The sequence below is a fragment of the Diabrotica undecimpunctata genome, chromosome 9, assembly GCF_040954645.1.
Source record: "Diabrotica undecimpunctata isolate CICGRU chromosome 9, icDiaUnde3, whole genome shotgun sequence".
In the NCBI taxonomy this organism is placed as follows: Eukaryota; Metazoa; Arthropoda; class Insecta; order Coleoptera; family Chrysomelidae; genus Diabrotica; species Diabrotica undecimpunctata.
In genome coordinates this window covers 110,930,372-110,943,951 of record NC_092811.1, presented here as the reverse complement: position 1 = coordinate 110,943,951, position 13,580 = coordinate 110,930,372, and the positions used below count along the sequence as shown (strand labels likewise).

The 13,580-nt window shown below is 33.7% G+C and overlaps 1 protein-coding gene across 1 annotated transcript in view; it reads left to right on the top strand.

Moving 5' to 3' along the window:
- LOC140449859 (glucose dehydrogenase [FAD, quinone]-like) overlaps positions 1 to 13,580 on the top strand; it is a 55,310-nt gene that overhangs the window by 20,285 nt on the left and 21,445 nt on the right. Inside the window, exons 3-4 of the mRNA XM_072543242.1 lie at positions 8,341 to 8,562; positions 12,073 to 12,407. Coding sequence (XP_072399343.1) covers positions 8,341 to 8,562; positions 12,073 to 12,407 — 557 coding nt within the window. The remainder of the gene's footprint in view (positions 1 to 8,340; positions 8,563 to 12,072; positions 12,408 to 13,580) is intronic.

Here is a 13,580-nt window from a genome sequence, read left to right as displayed (position 1 = left end):
GGAAATATCAAACCTATGCTCAGTAGTTAAGACGTATTGGGCCCAGTGGGACTCATTTATCATCGAAGATGGCTTGCTCAAACGAGTCCTGGAAAATGATGACGGTTCAGAGAAAAGAAGACAGTTGGTGATCCCAAAGAGCAGAATAGCCGAAGTACTTCGTCAGTTACACGACAGTCCATCGGGAGGGCATTTTGGTGTAAGGAAAACCCTTCAGCGAATTCGGGAACGGTTTTATTGGATGAACAGTTCCGACGATGTAAAAGACTGGTGTAAGAAATGTACTATTTGTGCCACGAGTAACGGGCCTTACCGAAAAAGGAGAGCTCCTATGAGACAATATAATGTTGGAAGCCCGTTTGAAAGAATAGCTTTGGACATCGCTGGGCCATTTCCAGAAAGTGAAAATGGAGGCAAGTACATGCTGGTAGTAATGGATTACTTCAGTAAGTGGGTCGAGATTTACGCACTTCCAGACCAGAAGGCCGCCACCGTTGCAGATAAGTTGATCCAAGAATATATCAGCCGATTTGGAGTGCCTTTGGAGATCCATAGTGACCAAGGCAGGAACTTCGAAAGCGATCTATTCCAAGGAATATGTGATAGACTAGGCATGAAGAAAACAAGAACTACAGCATATCATCCGCAATCTGATGGTATGGTAGAACGGATGAATAGGACAGTTGGCAAATATTTGACAAAGATGGTGTCCGATCATCAGCGAGACTGGGACCAATACCTTCCGTTCTTCACAATGGCCTACAGATCTGCTGTTAACGAATCAACAGGCCAGACACCAGCGAAAGTCCTATTCGGACGCGAAATGCGACTACCTTGTGATCTAGAGTTTGGGTGTCGACCTGGAGAAGATGTAGCAGGTGAAGATTATGTGATCGAATTACGAAGAAGAATGGACGATGTACATGAGTTGGTCCGTTCCCACCTTCAGATCGCTAGCGACCGAATGAAGAAACGGTACGATACACAAGCCGAAAAGGGTTGCTTTAAGAAGAACGACAAAGTATGGCTGTATAATCCCAAGAAGCGAAAAGGTTGTTCTCCCAAATTGCAGCAGTTTTGGGAAGGTCCATACCTCATCATGGAGAAGATCAACGATGTCATCTACCGAATAAGCAAGATTCCGAGGGGAAAGCCGATGATAGTACACCATAACCGGTTGGCATCTTTCGAAGGTGACCACGACGTAGATGAAGAAGTGGAAGTAAACCAAGTCCAAGATGTGTCTGACCTCACGTTTGAGGAATTCATGGGTGCCTATGGAGGTACCGGTAAAGCGAGACATGGTGTTACCACTGAAGAAAAGCAAGATCTACTCGCGCTCCCCGATGACTACTCGCTGGCCCTTACCATCCCGGCCAGTATCAAAGACGCACCAGGGTTGGCATCCGTCTTTCGAAGGAAGTTTGGTCGAGTTGCAGAACTTCAATGCCAAGTGCCAGCGTCCGGTAAAACCTTGAAACTCCAAGATGCATCACGTTACCTTTTCTACCTGGTAACAAAAGACACTGCCCGTGACCAACCTACCTACCGAGATGTATGGGAAGCCTTACTTCAATTGAGAGGGCACGTACTAGAGTCCGACGTGCAAAAGATAGCCATGCCAAAGTTGGAGTGCCGCCAATTAGATTGGAGGGTTATCCGAAATATGGTGGAGGAGATCTTTAAAGACACCGAAGTCCAGGTGTTAGTCTGTTGCAATCCGCATAGTTACTGGTGCGGAGAGAAAACCGTCCCTTGTCATTTTTATACAACTGGAAGTTGTAAAAGAGGGTCCAGTTGCCGATACCAGCATACAGTTCCGGTTCCAGTCCCGACAAGGTTCCAGGAGGAACCATCTTTTAAGAGGGGGGCAATGTTACGATAAATATACTGGCCTAACTTTTATGACTAATTATTCTGTTTTATTGTAGAAATTTCGGTGGAAGTCTGGAACCAAAATTATGGTGAATGAGCCGGCCAAGCTTCTCGATCTTTCGATGCTGTTCTAGTATATCAGGATTTCGTATATAAATACAACATTTTTATATGGAGGGCAGTTAATTCGGACGACGCGCTCGCGATAAAATGTTACGTTCGCTTTTTAATAAATTATGTATGTTTAGTGAAAATAAATAAATATCAGTCATTGTGCTTTTTAATGAATTAAGATAAGAACAAGACATTATAAATTAAAGACTTAACAATTAATAAATTCACAACAACTGTTTTTATTTATTGAAATATTTTATAGCATAAAGGTTAGCTTTAAGGAATAAAAAAAATAAATAAAAATACTTAAAATAAAAAATCCACACATGAAAAAATTTAAAGTATGTACAAATGTACACACAAAAAAATAATGAAACCCGTGGACTTGACTGCTCGTTTAAATGGTACTGATTATTTACATTTCCTGCAAAATGTTCACCTGATTTGTTAAATGATGTGCCTTTAAATATTCGGCAAATCTTATGGTTTCTAGATGACGGCTGTCAATGGTTTGGTAAATGTACGAGTTAATAATAACAATGAAGACCACTGGATTGGATGAGGCGGCTCATTTGCTTCGCCAGCAAGGTCGCCAGATTTGAGTCCTTGCGATTATTGTATTTGAGGATATACAAAAGCATTTGCTTATTTACAAAATCGTGCACAACTCTGGCTAAGGATACAAGATGCTTGCAACGAATTTAGAAATAACTATGGAATTTTTATATTACATCGATAGTACCGTTAACAGGGTACAGGGTATCTGTTAACAGGGTTTAGTAAGCTGGATAGGCAGTTAAAGAGGATGGTATTGGAGGGCCTATGTAGTTTCTGTTACCTAGAGGAAGAAACAGCAGAAGACATTTTGTGTCAGTACGATAGCTTGGCAAATGTGCGGTTATTTACATTAGGCAAAGAAAAGGAACCGGCAAGGAGCTAAATGGATGGTTCAGTCTCACAGATATGAAACCGTTTAAAAACGGTGAGGCTAAACAATTTAATCTAGGATTAGAGGACCACAATAGATCTAAAAAGGTCGCAGTGGAAGAGACCAAATGCCACCTATTAAATCTATTTATTTACCCCCTCATATCCCCACATAGAAGGCAACGAGAAAACACTATATTATTGATCCCTATGGATATCTCTAGTACAATCATAATGGCTGTACAACAAACACAAACTTGCTTACTAATCATTGACATCGGAGACCAAGATCCGGCAAGAGAGGTGATGCCATAATCACAGGTCCCGGGTCGTTAATATGCAAAATCGCTGTAAAATGCCCAATAACAAACCTATAAGAAAAATCCACACGAACTGCCTATAGAGAATATCCACTTGGAACGTTAGGACTATGGCTCAATCAGGAAAAATCCAATGTGCAATCAAAGAAATGGAACGCATGAAAATAGCAATAATAGGCTCAAGCGAAATGAGGTGGACTGTCTTAAGTTATTGTAACAGAAACATACCAACAACTTCATACAACTGAACGATAGAATCCTCTTATTACAAATAAATACGTCACCGATAAACACTAACATTGTACAAGTCTATGCACCCATAGAAGACCACAGTGATAAGAAAATATCAGAATTTTACAAACAAATAAGCAAACTTATACGAGATATACCTTATAAGAGGCAAATCAAGAAGAGATCGGATACCAAATGAGAGTACGAGAAATGATGGGAGTCAAGCATACAATAGTTGATGACATAAAAACAAAACAGTTAATATGGTACGGCCATATACAGAGAATGCCAGATGACAGGATTCCGAAACAGATTTTGACGTGGATACCACAAGGGAGAAGGAAAAGAGGAAGGCTGAGAAGCAGCTGGAGAGAGGGAATTGAAAAAGAGCTAGAAGAAAGAGAAATCCCTCCAGGCCTATGGTTAAATAGAGAAGAATGGCGGTTACGGGTCGGAAGGCGTTGGAGAACGCTGTAAACCGATAGTAGTAATAAGAGATATACCGAGACACAAACTCCTTATAGTCATGGGAGATTTCAACGCTTAAAAAGGTAACGGAAAAGAAGGGCAACTTATTGATCCTTACGGATTAGGACAGAGAAATCAACGAGGAGAAACAATGTTTACAAACTACTACCTAGACGTCTGTTACGTGAAAATCACCTAGAGACAACGGAGAAACCGTTTTTATAAGAAACCAAATAGACTATATACTTGTTAACAAAAAATATCGAAATAGTTTCAACAGTGTTAAAACCTATTCAGGCGCTAATATTCAATCTGATCACAATGCTTTAGTGGGCGTGTATAGAACCAAGTTAAAGAAAAGACGCGGACAAACTGTAAAAAACATGACATTAGAAAACTGAAATGTAGTAAAGTAAAAGAAACAGTCAGCAAAACAATAAATAGAAAATTTAAAGAAAACGATAATACAACGGAAAGCACAGAAGAGAAAATAGAATCCCTTAATCAAACGATAGACGACATTTAAGACAATTTTATGAAGAACGAAGAAGGTAAGAATAAGACATGGATGACGACAGAGATTCTGCACCTGATGGAAGAAAGAAGGAAAAACAAAAACAATAACTCCATGTATAAAACATTACGAGATATACTGAGTAAGATCAGCGAAGCCCAACAGAAAGAACTAAAAAAAAATGCCAAGAAATCAAAACTTTATAAAGTAAATACGACGACTTCAACGTGCATAAAAAGGTAAAAGAAATTACAGGCAAATGTAAAAATAGAAGAGTAAGTAAACTTGTTAATGAGAACGGTAATCTTGGACAAAGAGAGTATTGATAATACCTGGAAAAATTACATACAAAATTTATTTTTTAATGATTATTTAAGGAGAACCAGTCCCCAATACCTACTGAAACATGACCATCTATACTAGTGGCAGAAATAAGAGTAGCCATAATATCACTAAAAGAAGGGAGAGCTCCAGGACCAGATGGAGCACAGTCTGAATTTCTTAAACTTCTTGGTGATGAATTTTTAAGAATACTATGTAAAATCTTCAATAATATCTAGGACACAAGCAATATTCCGAAAGATTGAAAAAGCGCGGAGAATATAGGCGAATAAGTCTATACAAGGCTAATACAAGACACACAAATGGATGATAAAGACCGGCGAATAATACAAAATTTATACTGGAACCAATCAGCCACAATAAGAACAAATATTGGAGATAAAACGACGGAAGCGATCCAGATTCTGCGAGGCTTTACACAAGGATGTACACTTTCACTTATAATATTCAACCTATATTTAGAGGAACGCCTAAACAACATTCGCTATTCAGATGACAGCGTTATCTTTTCAGACAGTTTTAACTAGTTTGTAGCAACTAATAAACAAAGTAAACGAACTAAGTAAAATATTTGCACTGCAAGTAAACATATCAAAAACTAAATTTATAGTAATCAGCAAAAATAAAATTAGAGACGTCCAACTGCTTATCAAGAATACACCAGTGGACCGAGTAAAACAGTTTACCTATCTTGGAACAATAGTAAACGAACAATGGGATCACTCACAAGAAGTAAAATGTAGAATAGAGAAGGCTAGGAGTGCATTCAATAACATGGTCAAACTCTTTAAAAGCCACAACTCTGACTGAAGCGATGGAGAAAAAACTTGAAGACTTCAAGATGTGGCAATACAGAAGAATCCTAAGGATATCATGGACGGACAAGATAACCAACGAGACTGTACTACGAAGAACGTGGGAAGAAAGAGATGTGATGTATACGATAGGAACGAATAGGCACCAAAAGAAGAAGATTTACCCCCTAGAGAATATTGTCGAAAAGCATGGACACACTATATAAAGACGTTCAATCCTATATGGTTAATTTCTGGACAATTTAAACCTAGTATAATACATTGCAAATACATTTCCTGAATCTAATTGTGGCGTACAAAACCGAATCTATATAAAAAAAGTTACAAAATGTACCACATATAAATCAGACGTATACCCGGAAAGAAAAGTACTATACGGTGACAGTCTGGGAATGGCTCGCGGCTAGACAAAACAGTGGAGATGGTCGTGCGGTCCACAAAACAAAAAAATCCGAAGTTATATCAGAGGCGCCAGGTAAATTGACGCACAGCCTTCCCTACGTTACTATTCAATAAACCACCAACCTACCAATAGGTTTACTACTAAAATACTAAGTACAGTATACAACCTGAATAAATAAAAAAAATAATTGAAATTGTCTGAGATTAGGATTTAGTCAATTTTAATAAATAGATTCCCAAGATAGTTGAAAACAAATACATATTACAATATTAATTAACTTTACCATAGGCTTAATAAAAAGAATATAAAAATACGGATTCTACTTGCCTAACAAAAATTCATGTTATTTCTATTTAACAGTACAAAATAAAAGGTAAGACGTATCAAAAGTACCGGATGCTAAGGGGTGTGCGGTTCAATACCAACCAAAAAAAAATTATTAACCTAAATAGGACACAACGCGAGCTCAAGTGCGTGCGCAGAAAATAATAAAAAAAAAAAATCTCAAATATTTAACCCCCCCTTAGACGCAGTTTACAAAATTATAATAGGTATGTGTACATATTTAGTTAATAAAATAAACCGCAAATAATCTCTAAAAACTGTAAAGTATTTGTAAATATTAGAATAAAAACAAACCGCAAATGATCTTTAAAAAAACTATTGTATTCCGTAAACAAATTAGACGACGCTTAAATCTTCCGTCGAAAATTAATTATCGATCCATATCTCGAATTTTCAATCACATTCATATACTTCACCGCGTGGGATCCTAGTTAAAGTTCAGTGTGTCTTCAATCCAAAAATACCATTCGCAAAATGCACTGCGACTTCGGAGGAACTCCAAAAATACAATTGCCGATATACATAGACTGGTGTGACGATGTTGAAAAGTTGAAAATTACAGCCAGACAGAAAAAGACGAAGAAGAAGAACCCTGAAGCAAGAAAACACTAATTACCATATGTGTATAAAATAATTATTTGGAAATAAATATATTGATTTTAACAAAAAAACTTGTTTTGGAACTGGAATCTAATATGACATCTTATGAAAATATGAATAGCTTTTTATAGATGGGATAAAAAAATAACTACAACTTTTTAATTAATTAAAAACGAAATGTTCTAACACTCACCCTTCTTAGCCAGATTAGGGGTTTGAAATATCCCAAATTGGACCGAAATGTAGTCGGCTATTTGGACTCGTGATTAAGGCTAATTTCTTGATCTAAATGCGACTCCAGTAGACACGTGTACTGTAGATCCGTTTTTTTAGCGAGATTGTGGATAATCCCAAAAAAACCCTTCTTGAATATCCACACGGTTCGTACGAGTCCAGATCCCACATGGAACAGCAGCAAAAAAAACAAAATGCCGTTTTTAATCTAGCCTGAACTTTTCAGTACCACGGTCAAACCTAGAATCCCTCCATTTTCGTCGTCTTTCCGAACACTTGACAAATTGACACACGGGGGTCACCGAATAATACCGAGATTCAAACATTTAAATTTTATGATCCCAATTCTTCCAAGATGACTCTAGAAAGAACGATCTAAATTAGTTTCTTCACAAAAAGAGGCCGTTTTCCCTTAACTTCAGCACAATTTGCCAGATATTTCCCGTATTTGAAAACTACTAATTTTATTTTCGCCACCTTGCTTATAATATATTATAGGCAACCGCTCTTACATGTCTAGAATTATTTATATTTTAATAAAATAGAGGTGGGACTTTCTACTTTAAATTTGGAACGTAACATAATAAGAAGGTACGTGAGGTAAAATATGTCATAAAAGAATCGACTGTAAGCATACTAAGAAGATCAGGCACTTCCACATTAATGGTGGAAATAAATTTATTATTGAATGGAATAATGATAGTGATGCAGAAAATACAAAATACAGAAATCGAATAAGTGTGCAAGTATTTTAAGTGATTCTTTGTTAATGTTCTGTTGTGCAATTATTATTTCGACAAATTACAAGTGTAATAATGAAAAGACTCTCAATATTGTTCTAAAGCTATTTTCTAGTGACATCTTAATGCAATTACTATTTTTATTGTTTCAATTTCCACTTCGGAAATCGTTCTCAAAAAATTTCCGAAGTGGAAATTGAAACGTCAAAAATAAAATTATTTTAAACTTAAATTGTAGCTTATTACCAATAAAAATAGTAATTGCCAAATGACTCTCGTTTTAAAAAATTGTTATATTTTTAGGTTTTGTATTTTTTAAATAAATAAAAAATTTTTGGTGAATTTACAACATTTTGAACTGTATATTTACCTCGTAAAAATGTAGTTTCTTGCTGATATGAATTATTTTTAGCAAAAACAAAACCGGAGTATGATTTTATTATCATTGGATCTGGTCCATCTGGAGCTGTCGTTGCGAACAGGTTAACAGAAAATTCCAACGTGAATGTACTAATGTTAGAACAAGGATTTGAACCAGGCTTAATTGCCGATGTGCCCATCATCGCTGGTGCTTTGGAATTCAGCAGCTATAACTATGGATATAAATCTGAACCACAAGAACATTTTTGTAGAGGTGGAGTAGACATTTGTACTATAACTTGTATCTTTACCTTGGTAATTAAATCAAACAAATTTCATAGCCACAACATTCACTAAAAAATAGTTGTACCTAAGTCTAAGTGTTTCAAAATGTAAGAAGCCTTTACTTTTTGCCACCGCTACTTTCTCTTTTTTTTTTTTGGCGACCAGTTAATTTTGACTTGCTGTATCGATAAATGAATTTAAGATATATTATAAGTAGACTTCGGCAAATATGCAAAAAAAAATGTAGAAAATATGCGCATAAATATGCACGTGTTTACCCGAAAATATGCAAATATTTTACAAAATATGCATACAAATAAATAAAAAAATCGTAAAATAGTAACAATTTTATTTAAAAAAAAAGTGTACATAACTAAATATTTCCTACTATTCATTAAGATTTACATTTATTTTAAGTAACTACATCATTTTTAAGTATGAATAAACTTATTTAGAATTATGGTAACAATAAATGACCAAGTGGTGTTCAAAATTTTCTAACAAAAACTTGTGGCTTCTGTCTGAGTACATATATTTATATATGGAAAAACTTCGTTCAACATCAACTGATGTAACGGGAGCATTTTTCAAACTAACCAAAACATTTGGTTCTAAATTAATTGTTTCCGAAATATTTCCAGCTAGAACACTGACTACTTCAGAAAGAATATGGTAACCTTTATTTTTTTCCATAGTAGCTTCAAATTTTTTTAAAATATCTTTTCCAATATTACCTCTAACGTTCCGACAACATGACGCAAATTCTTTTATTAATGCTGTACTTTCGAACAATGACAGTTTTGGTGATTCTAACTGAATAATTGTTTTTTGAACAAAACTAAAATTTGATTTTATAAATGAAAGTTCTTGTTAAAGCAAGTTAGTCTGAAAAGTTTGTTTAGAATCCAAAAGAGATTGGGAACTTTCATCTGTTAACGTATCAATTATGTTCTTTATTTTAACAAAATGATCTGCATAAAAATTAGCTGCTTCTAACCATGTTCCCCATCGCGTTAAAATAGGTTGTGGTGGAAGAGGAATGTTAGGTAGCATTTCTTTATAAAGTTGAATTCTTATAGGAGATTTAAGAAATACTTTTTTGACACTGGATATCATGGTATTTACAAGAGGAAACTTTTTTCGTATTTCCTCTGCAACTCTGTTTAATCCATGCGCTACACAAGTAACATGTATTAAATCTGGGAAAAATATTTTTAAATTTTGAAGAAAAAAAGTTGCTAATGTTTCTTGTATAAAACGCGAAATTAGTTTTCGCGTTAAAGCATTTGTTTTCTCAAGTTGCTGGCATGAAATAAGATGAGATTTTGGTAAGGTATCTTCTTTAAGAACACCAATCAATAAAATGAGCAATATACTTTCCTGAGGAATCAGTGGTTTCGTCTACAGATATGTAAAAATAATTATCTGCAATTTCTTCCTTAATATTAATTAACACCGACGAGTATAGCCCGTTCACATTATTTCTTTTTAGAGACCGATCACTTGGAACATTAAGTTTATAATATTTTTTTAGAAACGAACTAAAATTTACATTTGCTAATTTTGAAAGCGGTATGTTTGCAGACACTAATGCGCGACACAAGTCTTCATTAAAAGTTTCTTGCTCATCAAATTTTTTTGAAGTAGATTGGAAACATTTAGCCATTGAAGTTTGATGTTTTCCTCCTATTTTTCCTTTTTTTGCAATGTGTGAAGCAGTTCTCACATGTTGGTCTATCTGAAATTTCTTCTCACATGCTATCTATAAATAAAAATAAAAACCTTTATTTTAACCCAACCTTTAAAATATAAAAATATACAAGGTGTTTTTGGTTAATCAAATAACTGGTTTGGAAAAAAAACACTCGCTAAGTGTTTTAAATGCAGTATTAATCCACAAATTAGTTTTTGTTACTAACCATTAGTACATCATATAACTTATTTTAAAATTCAACAAAAAATTTTTTTTTGTTAATTCAATTACAATAAAAATAATTGTGTTTTAGAATAGCTGACTTCATAAAAAAAAGTAAAGGTGAAAAATTTTTCTAAATACACACCATTGTATTGTACCATGGACAATTTTTTCTCACTAAAGGAAGCTATTTTTCATTTAAAAACAACTTACGAGTACTAAATTTCAAGTAAATACGTTTATTGGTTTTAAAGTTATTGTTGTTATTAACTAAAAGAATTTAATTTTTTTAAATTTTAACACCCTGTATCTCAATATTGTTCTGAAGCTATTTTCTTGTGGCATTTTAAATTAATTTATATTTAAATGGGAATAAGCCACAATTAAAGGTTAAAATACGTTTATTGACGTTTCAAATTCCACTTCGGAAATCGTTCTCAAAATACAAACGATTTTGTATTTTGTTGGTATTTTGAAAACGATTTCCGAAGTGGAAATTGAAACGTCAATAAACGTATTTTAACCTTTAATTGTGGCTTATTCCCATTTAAATATAAATTTACCCTGTATCTCGAAAAGTAAATAAGTTTGACCCCTCATTAACTATATCGTTTTGTTCAATTTTTCGAGAAGTATCTACAGTCAAACGTTGTAAGTGTCATTTGGAAACACCCTGTATGTATGAAATATTAGATATTTAATAGAAAATATTAGATACTTACAATTTTGCCACAGACTGAACAGTAGATTTTTCCCATATCCATAGACAGCTCTTTATAAGGTTTAATCCAAGTTGAAGCACTGGTTGTTTTAGGCATTATAAAATCACAATCTTCCTTTTTGTTACGCACAACGAGTGTTTACGCTTTGAATATCAAAACAAAAATGATTTACAAATCTGAGCATCAAATTAGAAATGTTTAGGTACCTAATTCAATAAACTGGGAGATTTTGGAAAATCCCTAAATTAGGAACAAAACTATTAGCCGTTTACCTACTGTTAAGATACAATAAATTGTAGATAGATTTGGGGATTAGATCATAAAATGCAAATGAGCGAACCCTTAGCGATTATCCAATAACTGAATGCCTCAGTGACCGAGACTTTCTAAGAATGTTGAGGGCTACTTAAATTGATCTTCTTTGAAATTGTAAATGTTTTGTACCTGTAGAGATTACGTACTTAGATCATTTCTTGATTAAAATGACTACAAAATTTTATACAAGAATTGAAATAAATTGGTATGTTTAAAAATTTTCAAATACAGTATAAAAATCTGAACTTTTATGCACTTTATGCAAACTTTTATACAAATATGCCAAAATATGAAATATTTGCATAAAATATGCACAATATGCAAAATATGCAATATGCATATTTGCCGAAGTCTAATTATAAGATTTTAATTTTTTCAGTAATAGAAACCTTTACTTTTTGCCACCGCTACTTTCTCTTTTTTTTTGGCGACCAGTTAATTTTGACTTGCTGTATCGATAAATAAATTTAAGATATATTATAAGATTTTAATTTTTCCAGTAATAGAAAAAACAAAACGCAATTACCACCATAAATCTACTTTTCAGCTTGTACAGATAAAAGAATGGAATGGCCACACGGTAAAGTTTTAGGTGGAAGTAGTGTTATGAATTACCTGATATTCGTTCGTGGAAATGCTCATGATTACGATAAATGGGAAGAAATGGGAAATCCAGGATGGTCGTACAAAAATATGTTACCCTTGTTAAAGAAAATGGAAGATGCTCATGTTGAAAATAGCGATACGGACTATAGGGGGACCGGCGGCCATTTGTCAGTTAGCGATGTTCCATATAGGACTGAAATGGTCAATTCATTTGTTAATGCATGCCAAGAAGCTGGGCATAAGTATCTCGATTATAATGGAAGGAAACAGTTGGGGGTAATGAAAAGCTATTGTATTTAAGTAAAATGTAAAATCTAGTTAAACTCAGTAATAGCCTAATAAATAATTGATAAATTAATAATACTATTATAGCTAACAATACGTTAAATCAAAACAGTTGCTATTTTTGTTTTCGGCCAATGGTTTTATAAATAGATATATTGAGCTACATTAAAAGCACTCCATTTAAATTTCTTAACCATGGCAGTCTTTTTTTTATTATTATTTTCTTATTATAACGGACTAGCCCCCTTGCTGGTCCGTTTACGATTATATAAGATATTGGATATTTGGTCAAATAATTTTTATACAAAGGTACTGAGTATACAAGGCTAAATTGAATTGTAGCGATAGTATTATGAAACAAAACACACATGTTAACAATAGATACGTGTGCTCTAATTGCTAATTGTATTAATTAATGTGGGTAAACAATTTACGTAATTTATAATAAATATTCTTCTGGCTGTTTTTAAGAATCTTTAAAATTTTAATATTTCACCACAATAGAGTTTGGTGTATTGGTTGTTTTGAATATTGTTGTGATGTATTTATTTTAAATCCTATTCAATTTTTAATTAGAGCATGTGTTTCGGACCCTATCATACAATTTGATAGTTCTTTTTTTGATGTTTACTTTGTGGTTTGAGTGATAATTTAAATATCTGTTGCTGTAGGTTGGTTTTCTCTAAACTTGTGTTAATGGGATGTGGATGTATTAATCACAAAAGAGGACACAGGATATGCAACCTAAAGCATCGTGAAATTAAAATTATGTCAATGACCCTTTTTATTCGCATCTTTTGCATGTTTTGCTGTATATCACGTTTAAAAGATCTCAACTAAATGACTTATCGGGTTAATTATTTTGTAGGTTTTGCCTGTTTTTGTATTTGGTTTCTTTTGAAATAACTATTTAGGAATAATAATGCATAGCTACAGAAACACAGAAGATAAAATTTTCCAACTAAAAAGTCGGAATATACTGATATCTTAAATATAAAATATGATCCAATAAACATCTTATGTTCTTAAACAGACAAAAAGGCCAAAAAGTCAGACATTATGGCCTATAACACAGAAACAAGATCCAATACCAAGAAACGTTTTTATGGAAACATACGAAAGGAAGATAGTAATAATTATAAAAATCCAGTTTGTAACGAAAAT